This window comes from Hordeum vulgare, chromosome 5H, assembly GCF_904849725.1.
Source record: "Hordeum vulgare subsp. vulgare chromosome 5H, MorexV3_pseudomolecules_assembly, whole genome shotgun sequence".
NCBI classification, from domain to species: Eukaryota; Viridiplantae; Streptophyta; class Magnoliopsida; order Poales; family Poaceae; genus Hordeum; species Hordeum vulgare.
Window position 1 is genome coordinate 486,287,801 of NC_058522.1, and position 27,144 is coordinate 486,314,944.

Below are 27,144 nucleotides of genomic sequence, written 5' to 3' on the forward strand. Positions count from 1 at the left end.
AAAAAAACAGGAACTGGCACTTGGCACTGAGTTAATAAGTTAGTCCCAAAAAATATATAAAAGGCATGCAAAACATCCAAAGTTTGACAAGATAATAGCATGAAACCATAAAAAATTATAGATACGTTGGAGACATATCAGCGCCCCCCTGAGTCGGCGTCTTGTGTTCCTGATAGGGTTATGTACTAGCTTAGCAGCAACTTTTGTGTATCTCAAACATACCTTTAAATGCGTTTTCCAGCGACGAGGTGTGTATGTTGCATTCCTCCTGGCAGGGGCCGTTGTCGATTCTGTGGTACCGCCATGATGTGGTGACGATCCTACTCACATTTATGGTTCCAGCTGAGGCGCTTCTTCCCTGCTTGTGGGGCGGTTTGAGGACCCTTTCGGCACTCTATGTCTGCAGGTCCTAGTCCCGCACATTTCCCGACCACCGTGCCGTACGACCTGATTACAAGGACGCAGCTACGGGGTCAGGCCCCGACCCCCTTTGACGTCGGTCGCAGCACGGAGGAGGCCGAGTGGCTATATGACCGGTAAGGCTCCTGAGGCGCGTTGCTCAGGAGCTCCCCTTGACACTCAAACCCTCTACGTCGACAGGTCCTAGTCCCGCACATTTCCCCATCTCCGTTAGGCACGACCATGGAGGACGCACCCCACGGGGCGAGGCCCCGCCTCCCCTGATAGCGATCGGAACTCCGGGACGGCATCAAGAGGAGGCGAGTGGCCTTATGACCGGTAAGGCTCCTGAAGCTTGATGCTCAGAAACCCCCCTTGACGCTCGAGTGATTCCCCATTCCGCCCCTCCTGTGGTTACCCTAGGAGGCCGAGGGACCTCCTTAGGCTCCCGCAAAATGCCAATCCAAAAAGAGATAGAGAACTCAAAATCGACAAGACAAGAGAACACAGAGAAAAAGTCCCCGACCCACTTTTCTTTTTAAAACACGAGACCACTAGATCTTCGAGCTTCTAACGGCTCGAGCACAAGAAGGGGGGAGGCCATTGTAGGCCAGAACTTGAAACCCAAAAAGAACGAGAGAAATGGCCGCGTCCGGCGCCTAGGCTAGTCTTCGTCTTCCCCCAGCGCGGAGCATAGGGCATCCACTAGGCGTGGGAGGGACCCCTCTGCGTCCTCGGGGGGGCCCGGGCGTATACAACCTCGGCTCATTATTACGTGAGAGTGTCACGGTCTTCCCCCTGCGCGGAGCATAGGGCATCCACTAGGCGTGGGAGGGACCCCTCCGCGTCCTCGGGGGGGGAGCATATACAGCGTCAACTCGTTATTATGTGAGAGTGTCACGGGTTGACGTCGGTCCCGGGGGGCGCCTTGGGAGCTCCATGCCTCGCAGGAACGGGCCCCGCTCGTGGCCCCTGGGCTCGTAGCAACGCAGTATGGTCCACCTCGGGCGAACCCTGGAACATGGGGGAAGCTCTGTGGGCTCGCCGGCCGGAGAGCTCGCCCAGACGGAGGGTCATGAGTTCCACGGGCATTGCCCCATGGCTCCTTGCTGGGACCCCCTCGGTTCCCATGGTGGTACTCTGGGCCCTGCCCCAGGCCGGCCGAGCCAGACCTGAGGACAATGGCGAGTACCCGTACACCCGCTGGTGATCGAGCGAAACCCACCCAGGCGACATGGGCGTGTGTTCCACCCTCCGTCCCAAGGCAAGTGTCGCGCGCCCCGGAGGCAAGGGCGGATGTACCACCCTTGGCCCTCATGTTAGGATCATCTCGCCCGAGAACAAGGGCGTGTGTTCCACCCTCCGTCCCCAGGCTGGGGCCCCTCGACCTGGATATGGGGGCGGATATACTGCCCCGTGTCCCCAGGCGAGTAGCCCCGGTCCCCAGACCCAAACGTCTGCCCGAAGCAGGTCCCAGCCAGCGGGTGTGCCTCGTGAGGAACCCCGCGTCGGGCGTCCCCGCGAAGCCGCCCCCATGGTGCTGCACGTACCTGTCCGCGCGGGGGCCGCTTGTGAGGTCGCGCGCACACCTATTGCTGTCGTGTTAGCCGGCGCTGCATTCTCCGTGGTCCGAGTGCGTGCCAGTCGTCGCCGAATCATGCACGCCTCCAGGGGTTGATGTTGTCGAGCCTCCGGTAGTCCTCCCTCGTTCCGGAGGGCATGCCAGGGGACACTGGACCACGCCCCCCTCGTGTGGTGGGACTCGTGCCTCTGGCGCTTCGGGCCGAGTCCCCAGAACGGGTGGGCCTGAGTGGACATCTTGAGCGCCCCCACGCAGTTCCTTCGCTGCAGCCCCCCGTGATGCGGGCTTGTGAGCACGAATCCCGCGGGGGCGCACCTGGGTCTCATTGATGGCGACATTGCGCCCAGGGGCACGCCTAGGCTCGCCGATGCGTCGGTGGCGGGTGACGCGTCGGTGCCTGAGCTCATGCGCCACAAGGAGCGCGACATGTGTGTGAATCGGGTCCTGACAGACTCGAAAGGGCGGAGGCTCGGCGTGAACGCGAGGAGGGGACGGGGCGACGGGGGCATGCCATGCGGTTGGTGAAGGTGACAGCCCTCGGCGCACGTTGGGAGCCCGCTCGGTGTGAACGTCCGCCTGTGGGGTGGCACAGCGTTGTAGGGCATTCCGGCCCGCCTGCGCCGGCCGCGCCATGCGGGTGGCCCGCCCTCTGCGCGAATGCGTCATCCTCTTGCCATGAGTGCGACGAGCCTTGGCGAATCGGAACCTGGGGGAGACTTCAACATGCCCCCTACCTGGCGCGCCAAATGTCATATTTCGGGCTATGCAAAACCCTTAAGGTTCGAACTTAGGGGCGTGTACGAAGATCTCTCACGGCCTCGCCTCTCCTAGCTCACCACTCGATGGATTTGACGAAGAACTCACATGATAGTGAGGGAGACAATGAACACGACAATTTACCCAGGTTCGGGCCGCTGTGAAGCGTAAAACCCTACTCCTGCTTTGGTGGATTGCCTCTCATGGAGGTGGGTGGATGCATAAGTATAGTGCTCCGGGAGCCTCCGGAGGCCCTAGGATGTGCTCTGGGCTCCCAGTGACTTGGCGGTTTACCAGTGGTGGAAGTGAGCTAATGAATGGGTCGAGGGTCCCCCTCTATGAAGTAACCTATCCTCTATATATAGCCGTGGCCCGGGTCCTCATCCCTTATCACAATGGCGGCAAGGGATGCCACAACAGCCAATTTTGAAGGGGGCACGGGAACATGCTTCCCCTACCCAAAGGCGGTCTTCGTCTGCAAAGTAACCATCGGCGTCGCATGGATGGGCTCAGCAATGACGTCCGTCCTGCAGGCGGGCGTTTGTGGCCTTGTTGCACCAGAATGGAAACCTTTGGAAGATGCCTTGATAACCCGCGTACGTCCTTGCCCCCTTTGCACAAAAGGGGAAACTGCACCGCCCTGCTGTCTGTTGCTCGCCTGTCATTACCAGCATCATCCTCGACTCCTGAGGCCGGGCCTTGCATCGGAGTCTCCACCGTCCTGGAGGGGTCCTGAGGAGGCCCCCTGATGACGAGTTGATGGATATACTTATCGCCCATCGTTGGTTACCGCAAGTGGAAGGTGGAGATGTAGTCAGCAACAGATTTCCCTCACACGGAGACTGTAAGGTTTATCAAACCAGGAGGACTCCTAGGATCAACAAGTAGGTGTCTTCCACCCTGGGGCTAGCATAAGACGTGGACATTCACACACAAAAAATAACTTTGCTCCCAATGAGTACAGAGAGGTTGTCAATCTCTTTGGTCTTGTAGTTTGCAAAGGATCAAAACACAAGCAGTAAAGTAATAGTGATTGCAACGGAAAAGTAAATGAAAGCAATAAATGATGGAGGTGTAAACAATGATGGTGATATGTACCGGAGTCACATGATGTTCACTAGTGATGTCTCTCTCCCAAAAGACGATAAACAACTATGCTAGGGTAAACAAATCATAGTTGGGCAATTGACAGAATTATGATCGCATCGCAATGCTAATTACGCTACTTGATAGTTAGAGGTTCAATAGTAATGAGCAGTACGTCAAGACAAGTAGACCGTTTATCCATCAACATCTACTTACTAATCATCCACCTTGAGATATCTATCTAGAACATCTCTCCGGTATTAAGTTGCGAGCCCCACCCAAAGTGTAAACTCAAAGCAACGGACAACTGCATTAATAAACTATGCGTAAGGTAAACAATCCTTGCAACCGTGGTCACAAGCACCGTTGTTTTCTCCCTGGTGGCAACAAGGACATCCCCTAGTCTCATGATTTCTGTCACTCAAGCTAGATATTAGGGGCATGAACCCACAATCATGCATAACGCTCCCTCTTGGAGTTACAATCTACTACTCGGCCAAAGAAATAAATAGCAACGAAGAACATGCATGAATCACTAAGAGCAAGTACAATAGTATAGCCAGCTGCTGGCTATAAGCTATTGCCATGTCATCTATAGTTCATCTTATAGCCAACATGTACAATAGTTCATTGCAAAAGTGTACTACTTTTTTTATTATATGGTCCACTTTTCATACTCACAAAATACCTAGGAGCACGTGCTAGAGCTGGCTCTTAGCTAAGAGCCCGCTTACCTTCTCTCTCCTCTTCTCTTTTCTCTAACTAAACAAAAATATATTAGTTTATTCCTTATAGTTAGCTGACTCAACTCTATTGTACTTGCTCTAAGGAACATAATATAAAAGGATAATCAAATATATAACCTATAACAATCTGAACATAATCTCATAATCCATCGGATCCCAACAAACCGAGCATAGCAATAGCAAGAAAATTACATAGATGGCTTGATCATGTAGGGCAGTTCACAAGGACTAACCATTGATGCACAAGATTGAAGAGAAGACATCACATAGCTACTGGTCATGGACTCATGGTCCAAGGAGGACTACTCACGGCACGTGCGGGAAGCATCCATGGTGGTGGAGAAGCTCCCGGAGGTCAGTCTCCCTCCGGCAGAACATGCATGAATCACTAAGGAACATAATATAAAAGGATAATCCGGAAGCTTCCGTTTCACTGATTTTTTATATAATTTTTCTAGAATTTTTTGAACTTCGGAAAATTGGGTAAACCCCCCTGCAAAATTGACATCAGCAGACAGAAACTGGCACTAGGTGCACTGAGTTAGTAGGTTAGTCCAAATATGTGTAAAATGATATAAAAGTGTAGCAAAACATATAACAATGTCACCCAAAAGATCATGGAACAGACAAAAATTATAGATACGTTTCAAACGTATCAACATCCCCAAGTTTAATTTGTGCTCGTCCTCGAGTAGATAAATGATAACACAATAATTTATGTGGTGACATGCTAACACACATATAGGAACTTCAAAGTAAAGCAAGTGAGATATGCAATTCAAGGCAAGACAATAACAAACAAGAGTTTATATCTAGTATTGAGTTTAGCAAAGTAAGAACATAAAGGTGCAAGAGCTCTCGCTGTCCGAGACTAGAATGTCTCCAAATGATGTTTGCGTGAAAGAAGTGGGAGATGTGTTGAGATCATAAAATATATTTTTTATTGAGAACTCAATCTACTAAACCTCACACGTAGTCTCCTTCGGAATCTTATTTTGACTCATCCCCAGACCACTAGTCAGGCACAAGTCAAAATGATCCTCTCCCTTTCGACTTTGAGCACTCATGCAATGGATGAGCGTAAGCAAGATATGTTGGCACTTAGGATGGAAAATAGAATAATGATGGGAGAGGAAGACAAAAAGGTGTGATGAACTCACATCAATGAGGACAATCATAGGTGAGAGAAAGCCAAATGATAGATATGATGTGAGGAGTAGGGATTGCCATGTAACGGATGCACATATGAGCTAAGGTAAGCTCTTCAATGAAACTAGTGGGGTGCATCCAACTTGTTTCCTCATGAAGACCTAGAGCTCATTTGAGAAGGCTCATCATTGGAATATGCAAACCAAGTTCTATAGTGTAAGGGTCCTCACATAGTTATGCATGAATGATAATCTCTATGTATTACAAATATAGCAATGGAGTACGAGTGTGGATCTTTCAAAAGGAATAGTAGTGTTGCCCCCTTCTCTCTTTTTCTCTCTTTTTGTGGCCTCTCTGGCTCTTTCTTCTTATCTCTCATTTGTCCTCTTTGGGATCTTTTGTTTTGTTCTCTTTGGGATCTTTTCCTCATTTAAGGGCAACACTCTATGTTTTTACATGAATAAAAAGAAAAATCATCATACTTTATAAGAAGTACTCAACATAAAGACAAGTGAAAACTATCATGATGTATGCAAATGTATGCCTCTGCCACTGTAACAGGATATGCAATGATACTAGCACGTCATGTAGAAATAATAAGGGCAAGACCCAACTAGCATGCGCCTCCTCGATCAAGCAAAATCATGTATGACATGAAGATCAAGTCATGAGATGGTGGATGTTGCATGACAATGTATCTCGGAAAGGCTATGAAAATGCCTTAATAGGTAGGTATGGTGGTTGTTTTAAGGAAAGATATAATGAGGCTTATGTATGACAGAGCGTATCATGTCATGAGTTTGGATGCACCGGCGGAGTTTGCACCAACTCTCAATGTGAGAAAGGACAATGCACGGTACTAAAGAGACTAGCAAAATATGGATGGTGGAAGTGCCAAAAATTGAATACTCACATTAGTCCGAAGAACTCATACACTTATTATCGGTAACTCTCTATCTAGTTAAGAAATTCACAAAGAGATAAGTACCCCGAGGAGGAGAGTTTGGTGGTTTGGTTATCCTTGCGCATCCTCTACTCATGGTAACGTGAGGGTACTCTGTATATTCCAACCCCTCCAGAGGTTAGCGATCAATTTAGTAGCTAGAGTTCTCAACTAATTTTAGTTTTATGAAAAACACACGGATTTCCCAAAATACCACACCTATCACTAATAGGCTCAAGCTCTTGGCATCAATAGTCCAAACATTACTCAAATCAATACCTCAAAACTATTGCAAGTTACTATTATACTTAAATGGCAACCTCAATTACCTACTCATGCAAGACATACAACTCAAGAGACTTCCAAAAGCAACATAAATAAAAGCTCTTAAAAGATAAGCATGAAAACTAAGAGCTAAGCATGACAGTAGCTAAGAAAAGATGAAAAACACACAAAAAGATAAGCATGAAAACCTATGTTGTGTTCTAGAATGGAATGGAGCGTGTGTCTCTCCCAAACAAGGTAAACTAAGTTCCGACTTGTTATGAACAGCAAACAAAACTAAAACAAACTAAAAAAACAAATGGTGGGACGCTCCAAGCATAACACATATCATATGAAGTGATAAAAATATAGCAGGAAGATGGACGAACTGATGATTGTTGATAGAGAAGGGGATGCACGGGGGCATCCCCAAGCATAGACGCTTGAGTCTCCTTTGAATATTTCTTGGGGTGCATGGGGCATCCCCAAGCTTGAGCGCTTGACACTCCTGTATCTTCTTTCATCATCTCCCATCGCATACTTGAAAATTTCCTTCATATGAAACTCATCATAAGCTAATTAGAGTGGTTAGTTCCCTTAATAAAATAATTCATTACCTGCTGGAAATAAAAAATTCATGAAAATCTACTGCTTCTTATGAATGCCACAAGGTTTTTGCAAATAAAAATTAAGCTTAGGATTTGTAAAATAATGAGAACCCAAAACATGGCAGAATCTGTGAAAAACAAAACAATAGGTAGTAAATAATTTATTCGGGGCACTTCTGCAACTCAAATAAAAAAACTCAAAACAGATGCCATAAAGTCAATTATATAGAGCATGCTGTCAAAAACATTTAGATCAAAAAGATGATCTAGTGATTTTTGGCGAATTTTTTGTCAAGCAGACAGAATGTGTTTCTGGACAGCATGTCACAACTTTTGAACTTCCTTGCAATCGAAGGCTATAACTTGGCACAAAGCTCAAAAATAAAGATACAATGATGTTGCTAAAGTAGTAACAAGCATCAAGACCACTAAAACAGAAAGTAAAAACAAATTAGATTGCCTCCCAACAAGCGCTTTCTTTTATGCCTTTGAGCTAGGCATAATGCAAGAAGATCAAGTGTTATCAACTCCAAAAGAATAACTTGCCCGAGTAACGAACTCATACGATAACTTAACCTTATTTCTAGGGAAGTGTTCCATTCCCTTTTTAAGAGGAAATTGGAATTTAATAATTCCCTCTTTCATGTCATTGATAGCACCCACGGTGCGGAGAAAAGGACGTCCCAAAATAATTGGACATGAAGGATCACATTCAATGTCCATAATAAGAAAATCAACGGACACATAATTATTACTGACAATAATAAAAATATCATCAATTCTCCCTAAAGGTTTCTTTATGGAAGAATCAACAAAACAAACACCAAAAGAACATGGATCATAAGGTTTCTAATCAAGCATATCATACATTCTTTTAGGCATAACGGAAGCACTAGCCCCAACATCACACAATGCAAAGCAAGAGATATTATTTAAATTTATTTTGACCATAGGATGCCAACCATCTTCTAGATTCCTAGGAATAGAACTCTCCAGCTTGAGCTTCTTCTCCCTAGCTTTGATAAGAGCATTGGTAATATGCCCGGTCAAGGCAATATTAAGTGTACTAGTGTGGGGGTCTTTAGCCATTCTTTGCAAAAAGGCGATAACTTCGGAGAGATTACAATTGTCAAAATCAAGGTTACTATCATTAATTAAAGTGATAGTAATGTCATCTAAGCTCATTCTTTTGGTAGTCTCTAAATTCAAAGAACCTTCTTGTCCTATAGTTGAGGTATTAGCATCACCATTAATAGGTCCATTGGGACTAGGAGTGCGATGGGTGCTAAAAGTTTTGAGGTCCTCAACAACTTGTATAGTAGCAATGGTAGTGTGTGTAGGAAGGCTCTTAATTCTCTCTTCCTTTTTCTTTTCTCTAGCCCATCTATCTTTAAGTTTGGCTAGCATTCTTATGTTCTCATTAATTTGGACTTGGATATCATTCATGGGTGTGGTGTTCCTTTCCTCAAGTGGGGAAGTTCTATTTTAAGCATCTCTACATCATGAGCTATGTTGTCCACCTTCAAAGAGAGACTATCTAATTTTTTCAGTTTCTCTTCTACACTCTTATTGAGGGCTTTTTGAGAAGTGATAAAATCCTAAAGCATGCTCTCTAATTCAGAAGTGGAGTTTTTTATGCTAGGATAATTATTATTATTTCCGTAGTTATTGAATGGGAACGGTCTAGGATTGCTACCAAAATTACTTCTATAGGCATTGTTATTAAAGTTGTTCGTGTAAATAAAATTAACATCCACTTGCTCTCTTTCTTGAGCAACCAAAGAATTTAAAGGAACATCATGAGGATCAATAGGGGCTTTCTTAATAAGTAGAGTCATGATCATGTCAACCTTATCATTAAGGAAGGAGATCTCCTCAACAGAGTTTACCTTCCTACCTGTTAGAGCTCTCTCGGTGTGCCATTGAGAATAATTTGTCATCATCTCATCCAATAGCTTTGTGGCAGCACCAAGTGTGGTTGGCATACAGGTTTCTCCGGCGGTCAAGTTTAACAGATTCTGCGAGGTAAAGTTTAATCCTGCATAGAAAATTTGGATAACCATCCAAGTAGTCAAACCATGCGTAGGGCAATTCTTAACAAGAGATTCCATACGTTCCCAAGCTCGAGCAACATGTTCATTATCCAATTACCTAAAATTCATAATGTTACTCCTCAACTGGATAATCTTAGCAGGCGGGTAATACTTCTCAATAAAAGCATCTTTGCACTTATCCCAATAATCTATGCTATTCCTAGGTAAAGATTGAAGCCACACTTTAGCTCCTCCTCTCAAGGAGAAAGGAAAAGGCTTAAGTTTAACAATATCATCATCTACTTCTTTATATTTTTGCTTATCATAGAGCTCAACAGAACTGTTCAAGTGCAAGGCAGCATCATCTCCAACACCGGAGAATTGATCTTTCATAACTAGGTTCAGCAAAGCAGGTTTAATCTCATAGGACGTGGCTCCAGTGGCGGAAGCAACAATAGAAGTGCACATAAAGTCATTATCGTTGTGACTAGTAAAGTCACACAACTTGATGTTTTCAGTGAAACCCATATCAGCAACAACAAGCAAGAACAAAGCAACTATTTTTTTATGGTTTTTGGTATAAGATTTTAAAGCAAAAACTAGAAAGCAAACTAATAAGACTAAAAAACAAAGATAAAAGATAGTGTGCAACTCCCCTATCTTGAAGACTGGAGTCCTCGGCAATGATGCCAAAAATTTGCTTGATGACGAGTTGATGGATATACTTCTCGCCCCTCGTTGGTTACCCCAAGTGGAAGGTGCAGATGTAGTTAGCAGCAGATTTTCCTTACACGTAGACTGTAAGGTTTATCGAACCAAGAGTACTCCTAGGCTCAACAAGTAGGTGTCTTCCACCCGGACGCTAGCAGAAGACGTGGACCTGCACACACAACAAATAACTTTACTCCCAACGAGTACAAAGAGGTTGTCAATCTCTCCGGCCTTGTAGTTTGCAGAGGATCAAAACCCAAGGGGAAAAGTAATAGTGATTGCAATGAAAAAGTAAATGAAAGCGATAAATGATGGAGGTGTAAACAATGATGGTGATATGGACCGGAGTTACATGATGTTCACTAGTGATGTCTGTCTCCCAAAAGACGATAAACAACTATGCTAGGATAAACAAATCACAGTTGGGCAATTGATAGAATTATGATCACACCGCAATGCTAATTATGCTACTTGATAGTTAGAAGTTCAATAGTAATGGACAATACGCCAAGACAAGTAGACCGTTTATTCATCATTATCTACTTACTAATCATCTACCTTGAGATATCTATCCAGAATATCTCTCCAGTATTAAGTTGCGAGCCCCACCTAAAGTGTAAACTCAAAGCAACGAACAATTGCTTTAGCGAACTATGCGTAAGATAAACAATCCTTGCAACCATGGTCACAAGCACCGTTGTTTTCTCCCTAATGGCAACAAGCACATCCCTTAGTCTCATGTTTCTGTCACTCAAGCTCAAGCTAGACATCGAGGGGCATGAACCCACAATCATGCATAACGCTCCCTCTTGGAGTTACAATCTACTACTCGGCCAAAGCAATAAATAGCAACGGAGAACATGCATGAATCACTAAGGAACATAATATAAAAAGATAATCAAATATATAAATCATAACAATCTGAACATAATCTCATAATCATCGGATCCTAACAAACGGAGCATAACAATAGCAAGAGAATTACATAGATGTCTTGATCATGTAGGACAGCTCACAAGGACTAACCAATGAAGCACAAGATTAGAGAGAAGACATCACATATCTACTGGTCATGGACTCATGATCCAAGAAGGACTACTCACGTCACGTCTGAAAAGCGTCCATGACGGTGGAGAAGCTCCCGGAGGTGAATCCTTCCTCCGGCAGGGTGCCGGGAAGAGGTATCATGACGCTCCCGATATCGGAAGCGCTGCGATGACGGAACGATGAAGAATTCGCGATTTCAGAAAGTCTATAAGGGTTTCCTCTCGGGACTCTAAATATAGGTCAAAGGAGGGCACCAGAGGAGGTGAGACCCACCCAGACGGCCTCATGGCGTGGTCTAGGGCCTGGCCGCGCGAGCAGGTCGCCTGGGAGGCCTTTGACCCCCCTCTGGCCCATCTTCGGTGATCCGGAAGCTTCCGTTTCACTGATTATTTATATATTTTTTCTGAAATTTTTCGGGCTTCGAAAAATTGGGTAAAAGCCCCTGCAAAATAGACATCAACACACAAAAACTGATACTGAATGTACTGAGTTAGTAGGTTAGTCCAAATATGTGTAAAATGATATAGAAGTATAGCAAAACATATAACAATGTCACCCAAAAGATCATGGAACAAGCAGAAATTATAGATACATTTGGGACGTATCACCCCACTGTTGGTCTTGGTGTTGCTCCTCCTCGCGAGGCTCGGGCCCTTGCGAGGGCCTTGTCTTGAGGCGCCACGCTTGGTAGACGAAGTGGGCCAGCCCTGGCCTGCATGCAGGCAGGTCTGGGTACCCTGGTTCCCAAAACACCGACATTATGCCCCTACCCTTTTTTGCATTGTTGAAACATAACTTGATAGTAAAAAGGTGGAGTCTCTTGCAGGAACGATAGGTTTTGATAATTCTTATGCTGTTAGCAGTCAAGGTAGAAGTGGTGGTATCGGTTTTGTTTTGGAATAATTCAATAAAGGTCGATATTTTGGGTTACTCGGATTATCATTTAGATGCATCCATCGAGGAACAAAATTTAGAGAAGTGGCGAATGACCTGCGTCTATGGGGAGACCCACACCCACTTAAGGCATAAAACCTGGTCTACACTGAAAAACTGCAGTACTTTGAGTGATCTCCCATGGCTTTGCATTGGTGAATTTAATGAGGTGCTTCGGCCTGAAGAACACCAAGGGATTTGGCAGCGTAGCAACGTCCAAATTCAAGCGTTTTGAGAGGTACTTGATGTTTGTGAACTAATTGACTTGGGATACAAAGGCAACTTCTGGACTTTTGAGAAGATGGTGACGGGCGGATCATACACTAAGTGCAGGCTTGACAGGGTCCTCGGTGATACGGCTTGGCTGGCTAAGTACCCACTGGCATCGGTGGCGCATTTGACGGGGGTGAGCTCTGATCACGCTCCATTACTGCTTGAGATGGATGGCGGGACAGCGGAGCATGTCCAACGACCATTCAAGTATGAGGTTATGTGGGAATCTCACGACATCGTTCGTAAAGTGATCTCTATGGGGTGGGGTGCTAGCACTCCCTGCACTACGGTTGAAGAAATTCGCCACAAGCTGAAGGGGCTAGCGAAAGACCTGGGTCGCTAGAATCACGACACTTTTGGGAGTGTTCGGAAAGAAATAAAGTTGCTCAAACTCAGTTTAGAGGAACTAAAAAAATGATCCATCCAAAGTAGGACCTTCCCATGCCGAGCTAAAAATTAACGAGCGGCTTTTTGAGATGTATCAAAGGGAGGAGATTATGTGGAGGCAGCGAGCTAGGGCTGAATGGCTTTCGAGTGGGGACCGAAACATGAAGTATTTTCATATGAGAGCAAGCCTCCGGCGCAAGAAGAACATGATCAAGGCGCTACAGGATTCCTTAGGGGGTGGAAATCTCTGATCCGGAGGATCTGAAGAGCCTTGCCAATGAATTCTATCAGTCACTGTACCTCTCTGAAGGAGTCCAGAACATGGATGCAGTTTTTGATCATGTCCATCATAAGGTTACTCCAAAGATGAATGCGAATCTATGCGCGCCATATTCAAAAGATGAGGTTAAAGAGGCCCTGTTTCAGATGTTCCCCACAAAAGCCCCGGGGCCTGATGGCTTCCCAGCCCACTTCTATCAACGCCATTGGGAGGTATGTTGGGATGAAGTAACAAATATAATCCTCGGGATTGTGACAGGGGTGGAAACTCCAGAATCCATCAATGATACAATCCTGGTTTTAATCCGAAAGGTAACAAATCCCACGACTCTTGCCCAGTTTCGGCCGATCAGTTTATGTAATGTCTTGTACAAAATTGCCTCAAATGTCGAACATGCTGAAAGTTGTGCTTCCAGGAATCATCTCTAAGGAGCAGTTCGCTTTTGTTCCCGGGAGGCTCATCACAGACAATATAATTTGTGCATATGAATGCCTGCATTTTATGAAGCGTTTGAGATCAAAATCCAACAGCTTTTGTGCGCTAAAGCTCGACATGATGAAGGCTTATGATAGGTTAGACTGGGCTTATCTAAGAGGGATGATGACCAGGCTAGGGTTTGATCAACGATGGATTGATATAGTCATGGGCATGGTTTCTTCAGTCTCATTCTCAATTTGTTTCAATGGAGAGAAATTATAAACTTCCAAACCAACTCGAGGTATCTGGCAGGGAGACCCAATCTCCCCTTATTTATTCTTGATCGCAACAGAGGGCCTTTTGTGCCTCCTCAAATCAAGTTCCCAGTCGTCTCTAACAGATATTGAGGTGGCTCCTACGGCTCCAACCATTAACCATCTCTTGTTTGCAGATGATAGCCTGATGCTCTTCAATGCTAGTGGGGAGGGTTCATCCTTGGTGGCAAACCTACTATATACATACTGTAATGCTTTGGGACAGAGGATTAACAATGAGAAGTCATCGATCTTCTTCAGCAATGGATGCTCGCCGTTAATGAGAGAAACAGTCAAGAATAACCTGCAAGTACATAATGAGTCTCTAAACGAACGCTACCTTGGCATGCTCACCGATGTTGGCCACTCAAAGAATGGAACTTTCAAATACTTGCGTGATCGCGTGTGGGAAAAGATCAAGGGTTGGGTGGCTAAGTTGCTCTCGGCAACGGGCAGGGAAGTGTTGATAAAGTCCATCGCCCAAGCAATTCCAGTTTTCTCAATGGCATGTTTCTGACTGCCGAGGGGCTTATGTGAGAGTATCACATCTCTGATCCATCAGTTCTGGTGGGGTTCAAAGCAAGGGAAAAGGAAGCCCACTTGGGTAGCCTAGGATACCATGACCTTGCCTAAACACTTAGGTGGAATGGGGTTTCGTGACTTGAAGATTTTCAACCTTGCACTATTAGCACGGCAGGCCTGGCGCACACTGATGGACTATGCATCCTTGACTGCACGGATTCTGAAGGTTGTCTATTTCCCTGGATGCTCTTTGCTTGAGGCTGAATTAGGAGCTCACTTGTCCCAGATATGGCGAGCGATCCTAGACGGCCGGGATATCTTGTCTCAAGGGGTCATTAGGCGAATTGGTGATGGTCAGACTACTCACATTTGGGATCACAATTGGATCCCTAAGGACAACCTCAAGCGACCCATCGCAATGCTTGTTCCGAATCCCCCTCGGTCGGTTGCACAACTTATTGACGTCCCCAACGCAAGCTGGAAGGAGGATATAGTGCGAACTGTCTTTACCCCTTTCGATGCAGAGGCTATTCTTCAAATTCCGATTTGCAAAAGGAGGGTGGCAGACTTCTGGGCTTGGCATGAACCCCATGGTCGTTTCAGTGTTCGTTCGGCTTACCATATGATTATAAAGACTAAACATAGCCGGGAGGCTTGGTTGCATGAGGAAGGAGGCACTTCATATGATCGCATTGAAACGACCAAATGGACTATGATCTGGCACCTACAGGTACCTTCTAAACTCAAAGTTTCCTTGTGGCGTCTCGCCGGGCTCTCTATGCCAACATGTTCTGTTCTGAAGCATCGACACATGGCGACGGAGGATTCTTGGCCCATTTGTGGGGCGGTGGACACTCGGAAACATGCACTCATCATATGTCCTATGGCGGCGAGTGTATGGGCTCTGGCTCTTGAGGATCTTGTGCAACATATGGTCGAGAGAGGGGAGGAGAACCCGAAGGAATGGCTGTTTGCGGTCCATGATGTACTTCCCCGAGATCTATTCGACCGACTGGTAGTGACTCTCTGGGCTATTTGGGGTTCCAGGCGAAAGGCAATCCATGAGAACTTGTTCCAACCTCCATACTCGGTGAATTCATTCATATCGAGGTATCTGTGTGAGCTTCATTTCTCGAATACCAAGGTTCCAGCGACGGCTGTGCCGATCACGGTGCGACCTTCGGCTTGGATTGCCCCTCTCAATAACAACGCGAAACTAAATGTGGACGCCGCAGTCTCTCGACATGGTTTTAGGGCTGTAGGAGTTATCTGACGAGATCAAAACGGTATGTTCATGGGGCCCTCTACTCTTGCCTTTCGAGATATTATCGATCCACCTATCAGAGAAGCGCTTGCCCTAGTGGTAGACCTTTACCTCCAACGCATTCAAGTGGCGTCAGATTGCAAGGTAGTAGTTCAAGAGTTATCGAAGAACAATTCTACCGCTTACGGAGCTGTGATCCATGAGATTGTTGATCATTCTACTTCTTTCGAATTTTTAGTTTTAGTCATGAATTTAAGAGCTCAAACTTTGAGGCTCACAATGTAGGGAAGCATGCTTTATCTCTCGGAGATGGCCGTTATGTTTGGTTAGGACACCCTGAAAACCTTAGGGTGTGTTTGGTTTGAGAACCAAAAGTCATGGAATGTCATGGTCCCATTCCAAAGTCATGGGTTGGTTCCATCCTTGTGTTCAGTTGATGATAAAAAATGTCATGGGTTGGTTCCGTCCCGGTGTTTAGTTGGAGAGATGAAATGAGAAGAATCTGTAAATGGTGAGATTATATCTCTGAACAAATAGAGTTCTTTGCATTTGATAAGCCTATAATTTAAATTTGCAGCAACATTTTCATTCTATTTTCAACACATGCAAATAAAAATATATGATCATGAGTACATACCAAATATTTATGAAAAATAATCACGAAAATGAAAAAATAATCACGAAAATGAAAAAAATAACCACCAAAAAATAACCACGAAAACTTTTGTTCGGGTGCGGGGGTGAGCGCCGTGAGAATTGCTTGGTTATTTCTTTTTTTCCTTGCTTTAATGGACGAATAACGAGTTGGTTCCTCTAAATCGGCGGAATCACTTGGTGAAGCATCTGGAGGGAATATTTCCTGCATGCGGATGACCCAATTTCGATTCCTAACCCAACTAAACACGAGAACGGCTGCTAGGGATGGAACCAACTCGTCCGATTCCACCTCATCCTGAAACCAAACACACCCTTACTTCCGTCCCGGTAAACATTGTGACGTAATAAAGCTTCGTGAAGTTGTTAAAAAAAATCGAGTCAGGGAAAAAAAGTGCACCGGGCGAAGTGGCGCAGCGCTTGGCGAGACGCACCAGCCACGCCTGGTGAGTCCATGACCATCCATCCTGGGGCCGGTTCGCGGACTCTGTTCCAGTCGCTCGCATTCACACAACCCCGAGACGATCAGTTCAATTTCGCCCGTCACCAATCCCCCCTCTCTCCCCTAGCTCTCCTCCCCCGTCATCAATCCAGGAAACCCTAGGTCTTCCTCCTTCCCTTCTCTCATCGGCGGCAGCAGGAGCGGGTCTGCACGCGCGGCGAGGTAGAAGCCTGATCTGATGGTTTTCTTCATGGGGCCTTCATCGTTGGTAACTTCTTGTTGTTCCATTCGCAGGCGAGAGCGGTCCGGGCGGAGGAGGAGGGGAGGCACGAGCGGGACGAGGCCGGCGCGTGATCTAACAGGTATAAACAACAGCGGCCTCTCAGTAATCGTCCGCATTCTCTACGATTTCGTCGTCCTCCTCCTGTTATTATAGGAAGCGATTTGGTGTGAGCAGGGTGGCCGGCGGGCAGGAGCGAGGGGCTAGCGGCGAGAGGCGAGCGGGACGAGGCCGGCGCGTCTGAGCAGGGTGGACGAGAACTGAAGCCGGCGGGAGCAACCCGTCAAGATCAGGCATATACTCATCCATCCCTCTATGGAGTTTACTTGTTATATTCTGATAGGATGGTTTTTTTTCTCGGGAATTCATCAGGCTGCTGCGAAGAAAGGAAGAAGACCCAAGCAAACACAACAACCAGCCAACAGCAGCATCACAAGGTATTCCGTTGTTTCATTTTCAATGCTGGACAGAGCAGTAAGATGCATAACTGGGACTAGTTTCATGTCGATCAGTTTTGTATAAATAAACATCAATTCCTCACTCCTAACTGTTTGTTCTCTTGCGAATGATGGTAATGTATGCCACCTCCCTGCCCTGTTTGCGCTCTGTACCCCATTGTAATGAAAATATGTGTTCATGTCCTGTTGCGCCTTAAAAAGAAGATAAATTCCTCCTCGATTTAGTCCTGCTAATGTTTGATTGTGGCAGAAAACGAAACGTGGATTTTTTTTAAAGTCCAGGTAGACTTATGCATCCAAGAAAATTTATCAGGTTGTTTCATGGACAGATGAGCTTGTGCTGTAAGATGAATATCTGAAACACGCTATACTGTTAGATGCTACTTGTACTATAGACACACTTCATTTCCTATTAGATGCTCATGCTATAATTTTCTTATCCCATATCCATGTCCAATGTTGGACAGATGAGCTGTAGGATGCATATCTGCGTCAAGTTACATTATATCTTATGATGTTTAATGCTGCTTGTATTATAGACGCTTCATTTTGTGTGCAGATGCCCCGCCGCTCTAAAGCCAAAAGGAAGACAGCACGGAAATGCCACTCTAATGGCAAAAGGAGACACACGGCCAAGGGCGGAGGCGCAGCAAGGGCACACATCATGGAGTCTCACAAGCCCTTAAGGCTCTTCACTTTGGATCTTCAGCCCGATGAGATAGTGGCGAGCCACGATCGCCTGATCAACGACATAAAGGCAATGCTGGAGGAGGACGTCCGGGATGAGTTGCGGAAGCTCCGTAAGAAGGACAAGAAGCCGGAAAGGGTTCACGGGAAGCCATACACTCCAAAAGATGGCGCATTCCTGGTGGAGCTTGTGCACCCTGGGAAGAGAACGGTCACCCTGCTCTTTGGCAAGACTGACCTCTACCTGAAGGCACTCCATGTATCAGGTCATGCCATATCCTCTCCTCTACCGTGTGCTGTGTGCAAACCTCCTTGCAAGAGAGACTTATGTTACTTTCTATCGATTGCAGTCATAACAGCCCAGCGATTACTTTAAGAACAAGTTATAAGCAGTAAATAATTAGGTATCTACTGATTTATTGTATGTGCCTGGCTGTGGATTCTCTTTAATTGTGGACATTCCATCAGATTATAGAACAATTGCATCCTACAGCTTTCAGTGCATCACTAACTCGAAATGGATCTGTTAGGGAAATTTATTGGATGTGCTTGGCATGTGATTCTATTTAATCGTGGACGTTCCACCATATTATAGAATTGCATCCTACAGCTTTCAGTGCATCACTAACTCGAAATGGATCTATTAGTGAATTTCTGCCATTCATTGATTTCTTCTTTTGACAAAGGGCAGTAGATTTCGACATGAGCCTGAAAATGCTACCCGTTTTAGCATACAATTTGCTATGTTTCTTGCACATGTGTAGTGGAAATTTTTGGTAGTTGCTAAGGGAAATACTAAAGTTGACCTTGATTGCAGTTTGTTAACATGTTCTGATCCGTTAGTGCATCACTAACATGAATTCGATCTGTTAGTTATTGATTTATTCTTTTGACAAAGGACAGTGGAGTTTGACATGAGCCTGAAATTGCTGCTCGTTTTAGCATACAATTTGTTATGTTTCTTGTACATGATGTGTGTAATAGAAAAAATTGGTAGTTCGAAAGGCAAAAAACACAGATGACCTTGACTGCAATTTATTAACATATTCTGATCCATGTAGTGCATCACTAACTCGATATGGGTTTGTTAGTGAAATTTTGTCATTCATTGATCTATTCTTTTGACAAAGGACACTAGGTTTTGACATTAGCCTGAAAATGCTGCTTTGTTTAAGCATACAATTTGCTATGTCCTTGTACATGTGTGTAGTGCAAAGATTTGGTAGTTGATAAGACAAAAACCAAACTTGACCTTAGCTACAATTTGTTAACATCTTCTGATCCATCTAGCAGGAAGGTGCATATTATTTTCTCTATACTCGTATAAATATTGGAGTTGCTGGTGATGGTCCATCCGCCATCCCCTCCCCTCCACCAATAGTATTTTCCTGACTTGTGACTTGTGGGGTCTTATTATTGTGCAGAGTTGTGGTTCCCCATGGAGGGCTGCAATGTTCCGATCCCACCCTCCAGCCAGTTACCCTACTGCTTGAAGTGTGTACCCTCGGCCACCAAGAAGAGCAGGGAGTTCAAATTCCATGAAGGCATATATCACTTGAATTGGTCGGGCAGCTACCTGGATCTGCGAGGAGGCATGAAGCAGCCGTTCTTTCATGGAGCTGCTGAAAAAGCACACGACAAGTTGTGCAATGCCGAGTCTCTAGTAGTTGAGGGGCTAGATACGGATCTCCAGCCTGGCATGGCTTTCTTTGCCATTTTCATCCCCGAGTGCATTCGTTTTCCAGATGTTAGAAGATGGGCTAGATTACAGATTGCTCCTGGGTCGGTCAAGGGGGTCGTGCCACCACCTGAACATCGGGTCTTGATGAGAAGCTGGGGAACACGGTCTGATGAGGTGTATTGTCCCAATGCTTCAACTGAAATTCGGAGGTCCGTTGACATAATCAAGAGGAATCCGCTCAAGCATTGCCTGTTAAAACCTGAGACAAAATATGAGAAGGCTGCATCCTCAAGTGTGCCGTGCAAGAAGGCCGTCAAGCCAAATCAAGGTCAGTCCTTTTCCCTTGTCTACCATGTGTATCTTTTAGTGGTTCACTGCTCCCAAGGAGGATGGTTTATTGTTTGCTACATTCTATAATTCTGGAGAGTACATAAGTTCTTAGTATTTTTGGTTTTGAGATATATGGGCTATCGATTCATTCTGCGTTCTTTTGTTTTCTGTTGTCTCAGACGAACCTGGTGCCCAAGAGGCTGCCGTCAACGTCAATGAGGGTAATAATGCTGTCAGCGAGGAAGGTACATCTCGTGTACACTCAGTTTTCCAACTGGTTTCTGAGCGGTCGACATGAGCAGTTTCCAGGAAATCTGTCTCTTTTTACATTTACGTGACATCTAGCCATAAACTACAAGCAATATCAGTGAGGATATTCCACTCACACTGTAGCATGATCAAACCACTGAGTATGAAAAAGGCTCGCCCTCTTCTTCCTAGTTGCATTAAAACTCAGGCTAGCTATGATAGAAGTAATGCTACAGCAGATGACCAGCAACCAAGAGATCGTGGGAAGCTGCATTCTGTTGGGGCCTAGCCAAAACAGTTAGAAGATCTTGATGAACACTCGTGCAAAGTTAATTGTTTCGATAGGCTAAATATCATGCGTTCCATAGAGCAACAAATTTGTTTGACACAAGACTAAAGAGACCAACCAAACCCATTCCAGGCAGGGTGAACCAAACCAATTACTTGGGAACCTGATGAGAATCAAACCATATGGCAATACCAAACAGAAGATTAATTGCCAAACATAGCTTAGTTTTGGGTACTAATAATAACATGGATAAATACAGGCATGGATGTTCTCCTTGCTTTTGTGTCTTTTAGTGGTTCCCTGCTCCCAAGGAGGATGGTTTATTGTTTCTTACATCCTCTATATCTGGAGAGTACATAACTTCTTAGTATTTTTAGTTATGAGATATATGGGCTATCAATTCATGCTGCGTTCTCTTGTTTTCTGTTGTCTCAGACGAACCTGGTGCCCAAGAGGCCGTCATCAACGTCAACGAGGATAATGCTGTCAACGTGGAAGGTCCAGGAAATCTTTCTATTTACATTTAAATGTCAGCCAGCCATACACGAGCAACAAAGAAATATCAATGAGAATATTTCCCCTCGCAATATTTAGCTCGCTTGAACCACTGAGTATGAAAAAGCCTCGCCCTCTTCTCCCTGGTTGCATCAAAACTCAGGCTACCTATGACAAAAGTATTGGTACATCAAATGACCAGCAACCAAGATATCATGGGAAGTAGCATTCTGTCTTGGGGCCTAGCCAAAACAGCTAGAAGATCTCCAGTGCAAACTTCATTGTTTCGATAGGCTTAATATCATGCATTCCGTAGAGCAAAAACAAAAAGTGTTACAGACACTAAAAAGCACTGCTTTAAATAGCGGGCTATGGCAAATAGCGGCGGCCCTCCAAATCAGCTATAGCTAGGCTATAGCCCGCTATAGCGGGCTATTTCGTAAGTTTAGTGGGCTATGCCACATAGCAGCACATGCTCAAACAGCTATAGCTGGCTATTTAAAACTTTGCTAAAAAGACCAACCAAATCCATTGCAGGCAGTGAGTGTTATGGTACCAAACAGATTCCTTAGAAACCTAATGTTTATCAACCATATGGCAATATACAGACAGAATACTAATTGCTTATAAGTTAGTTTTGGTAGTAATAACAACATATGGATAGATAAAGCATGCACGTTGTCCTTGTTTTTCTATTTTTCTGCTATGTGTGTCTTTTAGTGGTTTTCTGCTCCCAAGAATGGTCGTTTATTGTTTGTTATATAGTCCCTCCTTTCCTAAATATAAGAGGGTGCTTGGATACGTTTTAGTCCCATGACTAAAAGTAGTGGGACTAAAACTTGCTAGCCCCACCCATGCTTGGATCCAAATACTAAAGAGACTAAAATCAAGTTAATGAGCATTTATTATCCTCCAAACCCTCCAATCCAGAACTCGCATGTGTTAAAGGAGAGGAGTTAAATGAGGAGAGAGAGGACTAATTCACATTTTAGTAGGGGTACCCTGACTAAAAGATTTTAGCCTCAAGACTAGTTTTAGCCTCTCTTTAGTCACGGGTGCTTGGAACTTTAGCCTCTTAAAGAGACTATTTTTAGTCGGACTAGTTTTAGTCCCTTGGATCCAAGCACCCTCTAAGTCTTTTTAGAGATTCCACTATAAACTACATACTGATGCATATAGACATACTTTAGAGTGTAGAGTCACTCATTTTACTCCGTATGTAATCCGTAGTGGAATCTCTAAAAAGACTTATATTTAGGAACGGAGGGAGTATATATTTTCTATGTTCTGGACAGTACATAATGTTTTAGTATTTTTAGTTTTAAGATCTCTTGGTTATTGATTCACACAGTGTTCTATTGTTTTCTGTTGTTTCAGATGAACTGGGCGAGGATGATGATGATGCCTTGGACGAGGAAGGTACAGCTCATGTGTATCCTGGGTGGTTGAGTAATACAGATAACAAATAACTTAGATAGATACATGGTCCTAAAAATCAAGTGAAACTAAGAAGTTTTGATCAACTCGACAGTACATGACGGTTTAGTATTTTTAGTTTTGATATCTCTTGGTTATTGCTTCATACTGTGTTCTTTTGTCTCTGTGTTTCAGATGAAGTGGATGCTGGCACATACGAATTTTCTGGACACACTGGTAAGATCTGTCGTGTAACTAATTTATAAGTGCAATTGTTGTAGCTTGCATTTTTGTTGTTGGTGCCTGAGTTCTTTATACTTATCTTGTGCAGATGAAGTAATGAGCGTGGCATGCCATCCTGAGCAGAGCTTGCTTGTTCTTTCCGGTGGGGCAGATGACAGAGGTTATCTGTGGAGAGCTTGGTCTCTTAATCCCCAGGATGTGCATGAATTTAGTGGTATGGTCATCTTGTCCATTTCATATTTGCAATATTTTGTAGGAGCATGTGTGGGCAATCAATTTGAAACTTATGATAGCATGATTCTGTGCATATAGTTACTTTAGTTTGTTGAAGCTCAGTGGTAACTAAATAATAGCCCCACCTGATACAGGGCACGAAGATACAATTACCAGTGTTGCATTCAGTTGTAACGGAACGCTACTGGCATGTGCAAGTATGGACGGCACAGTTAGTGTTTGGACCACCTCTACAGGAGCTCTTTTCACACATCTCCGTCCTCGCTCTGGCTCTAGTTTTGAGGTAAGATGATACTGTACTTATTCTTTGTGCATTTATCTTTTCACCAGTTTTCATTGTGTTTCATAGTTGGCTTAAATGGCATCCATGATACTGCACCTGTTCCTTCTGTGCATTTGTCTTTCTCCTCTTTAAATTGTGTTGTGTTTTCGTAGTGGCTTAAGTGGCATCCACGCGGCCCGGCGTTATTGGCAGGGTCGGATGATCACATGTTGTGGCTGTGGTATTTGGGCGGAGACCCTGAGAACTACTTGATGAATGTATTTGCTGGCCACAGGCGGACTGTGACTTGTGGCGACTTTACACCTGATGGTACATCTTATTTCATTTAACTTTCTAGGTTATTTGCATTTCCTTATCACCTTTTGGCGCAGATCTCAAACCTCTGCATATGAATTGTTAGCTAACCTCTTTATATATTCTTTTAAGGTAAACTTATATGTTCTGGGTCAGATGATGCCTCTCTGAGGGTGTGGTGCCCGAAGAGTGCCCAGACAAAGTGTATCATCGAAGGTGAGCAGTTATAACTATCATGTATTTGGTATTTGCTGGTATGGTATAGTTTATGGGGCAGTGTTTTGATCTCATCTCGTGCATTTTATTATTTTTAATATATACTCAGCCATATTGCTGTTTTGCCTTGCCCTATCCCGTATCGCCGTACCCTTGTTGTATCTGTTTCGCTGTATCGGTGCTTCGTAGGTTTATGAAGCTTTAGTAATTGATCTTGCTGTCCTGATATAGTTTGTAATTGATTTGCTGTTTCAATTTTCAGGTGAGAACTTTCACAGCACAGGTTTGACGTGCTTGGCAATCACAAATGATTCTAAATCCATATACAGCTGCTCAAAAGATGGTTCCGTGTGTGTTGTCAGCATTGAACTCGGACAGGTATGCAAATAAATGTTCAAATCTTGGTGTTTGTTGATCTTGAGGCATGAACATTGAATCTGTGAGTCTTGCAGGTCGTTGGTGCATTGATGGGCCATGGAAGTACTGTTTGTTGCATCGGCATCTCTGCAGATGGCGTCGTCGCAACAGGAAGCAGAGATTCCATGGTCATTATATGGGATGCCGAAACTCAAGAGGCTCGGCATCATCTCCCTCATGAGGTTGATGCCTCGTGGCTAACGATTACTTACCGCGTTTTGTGCTTCTCTAACTGCCTGCCATTATGGTTGTCGTGTGTGTTAGGGCATTGTGACCTGTCTAGCCTGGTTGGGAGCGACAAGGTTCGTGGCTACAGGGTGCGAGGATGGCCGCATCAGAATATGGGACTCTGTATCAGGAGCTCGTCATGCCATCTTCGCCGACGGGCATGATGGCAGAGTGCTTGCATTAGCTGTGTCGTGTGACCGCACCACAATTGTTAGTGCAGGTTCTGATACGCTAGCTCTATCCCATAACATAGAATTCCTGCAGCTGGTGTGAGTGTGTAGCGGGTGTTGAACCAATGTAATGCCTTCAGCTAGTAAACACTAGTGTACGCAGTCACATGTCGTCTTCAAAGACCAACAATATTAACGCTTGCTCTGGATGGATCTGTCTTATGATGTTGGCTTCGTAGATTTTGATAAATTTGCTGTTGTCAATCCATCAAGATGTGGATTTGGTGACTGGGCTGAGTGCTTGCTCATGGGTTGGTTCAACTACGTGTACTGTGCCGTTTCAGTGTGTCCTGAGTCAGAGTATGCAACGATTGTTTTTTCTGCAGGAATACCACATCTGCATGCATGGATTCCCACCCCGTTGTTCCCAGATTTGTCTGGAACATATATTTTCTGTGGATGTCGGAGCATATTGCAAATAAGTGTTCCCAGATTGTTTTTCTTCAATGGAGTTGTTGTTTTGAAGCAAATTGCAATCAAAATATAGCATCATGCTCATGCCCGAGTGTGTTCTTGCTACCGGTTTCTATGTTCTGTAAGATACAGAGATGGAGATGGATCTGGATGTGCAAGAAAACTGAAAAATGGGTTCATATCTTGTCTGCTGGCCAACATATCTTGTGAATCCGCTCCATCCGCGTATAGAGAAGAGAGATTGATGGGAGAGAGAGAGAGAGATTGCAACTCACCTTATTTTGGGCGTGGTACAGCAAACCTTTCTCCTCCGCGACTAGTTCAGCAGCTTCCTTCTCAGCGCCCGGCTTGTAGCAGTAGCAATTGTAGGAGCAGAGGCCGGCGTTTGCAGCATCGGCGACGGTGGACAACCGTCTTTTGCAGCAACAACAGCGGCCGGCGTTCGGATAGTCACCGGCCGGCGCTTGTAGCAGCCGCCGGCGGACAGCTTTCTACGCTGTGGAGAAGCTCGCTGATGGTGGATTCGACTGTGTGAATTTGGGGGAGAAGACGGGACAAGGAAAAGGAACCAAGAGCAGAGGGAGAGGATAAAAGACGGGACAGGGCGCTTGCTTTCTATCGCCACGTCTGGAACGCGTGGAGCACGCGGGGGGTCTAACCCCGTGGGTGGAGCACGCGGGAGAGGTCGCCGACGAGAGTCGGACAGCTTCCTACCACTTACCTTTACTTTAATAAAGTTTCTTTTTCGGGAGTTTTCTGTAATATACTCCCTCCATTCCTGTGTACAAGTTTTTTAAAAATTTCTCTGCAAATTACATTCGAATATATATATATATAGATATATTTTAATTAATTTATTTATTTTCTCCATATATAGTATATAGACATTATATTTAAAAACGAAGGGAATAGTACAGTTGAGGCTAACGAGCCTCTCTACATTTTTCTTTCTTTCTTTGAATAAAGTCCAGCATCACGAACCGATCTGTGGTTAAATGTTTAGAATGACACTGTTATCTTCGATCCATCAAATTTTAAGTTTCAGATTTAACATCGGTATTCGTATTTTTTAAAATTTATTTTAAATCTTTCAATGATGTGTATAGTATACATAAAGATGAATGTATGTGCCTATCTATGAGCATTTATATATCCACTATGTTCAAAAACCGATGATACATAGAATTTTTAAAGTTACAAAAACTATAAGTAAATCTCCAGACTATCTAACAACAACGAAGCGCTAGAGCAAACCGAAGACGCGTAGCTGTCCTCACCCCTCCCTAAGTGTGGTCGGGCAAGGCAGTCAATTTTTTGGGCTCCTTTCATGTGTTGGGAAAAACCCTAGGACTCGTTCGGTCAGCAGCGTCGTCGACGTCGTATCCCTTTTTGGAGGTGCTGCTTGGCACGCGACGAGTAAATTATCAAAAACTACCACAATTTATTAAACCGTGCCTACATACTACCACTATACGATTTTGTCCGAAACTACCATTTTTTTGCTAATCTGTGACTAAAAACTACCAGGTGTGTAAAGCGTCCGATTTACCTATTTTAAACGTCTTTCTGACATGTTGGGCCCACACATCAGGTTGACAATTAACTTTGACCGTTATTACAGATAGGCCGTCATGCCGTCGTCGCCGCCTAGGCCGTCCTCGTCCAGGTCATCGTCGTACATGCCGCTCTTAGGCATGAACGCGTTGCCGTAGCACCCTGGTCCTCCGGCAGCCCAGTTCTCATGCAGCTGTTTCCTCTCCGGCGCCGTCGGCCTCGCCGAGGTTGCGACCACCGGCTGCAAAGGCCGCACCCATGTACCGCGCCGCCCTGCTGGAGATGAGCGCCACGCCGGAGGGGTCCGAGACCTGGCACCTCGCAGCAGAAGATGAG

The 27,144-nt window shown here is 44.9% G+C and overlaps 1 protein-coding gene across 1 annotated transcript; it reads left to right on the forward strand.

Annotated features, from left to right (window-relative positions):
- The first annotated feature begins 3,132 nt into the window (after window positions 1–3,132).
- On the forward strand, window positions 3,133–25,030 carry LOC123396973. Its single transcript, XM_045091709.1, has 17 exons — window positions 3,133–3,276; window positions 16,938–17,032; window positions 17,105–17,172; window positions 17,268–17,527; window positions 18,108–18,501; window positions 19,660–20,244; window positions 20,426–20,491; window positions 21,220–21,282; window positions 22,657–22,698; window positions 22,891–22,932; window positions 23,027–23,152; window positions 23,307–23,455; window positions 23,608–23,764; window positions 23,882–23,965; window positions 24,228–24,343; window positions 24,418–24,564; window positions 24,647–25,030. The coding sequence occupies exons 1-17, from the start codon at window positions 3,133–3,135 to the stop codon at window positions 24,881–24,883; spliced, it is 2,775 nt and encodes a 924-aa protein (XP_044947644.1). The 3' UTR covers window positions 24,884–25,030.
- The last annotated feature ends 2,114 nt before the right edge of the window (window positions 25,031–27,144 follow it).

Coding starts and splice junctions, on each gene's coding strand:
- LOC123396973 (XM_045091709.1), top strand. CDS start 3,133: ATGGCGGCAAGGGATGCCACAACAGCCAATTTTGAAGGGGGCACGGGA. Junction 20,492..21,219: donor TAATGCTGTCAGCGAGGAAG/GTACATCTCGTG, acceptor CTGTTGTCTCAG/ACGAACCTGGTGCCCAAGAG. Junction 24,344..24,417: donor TCAGCATTGAACTCGGACAG/GTATGCAAATAA, acceptor TGAGTCTTGCAG/GTCGTTGGTGCATTGATGGG.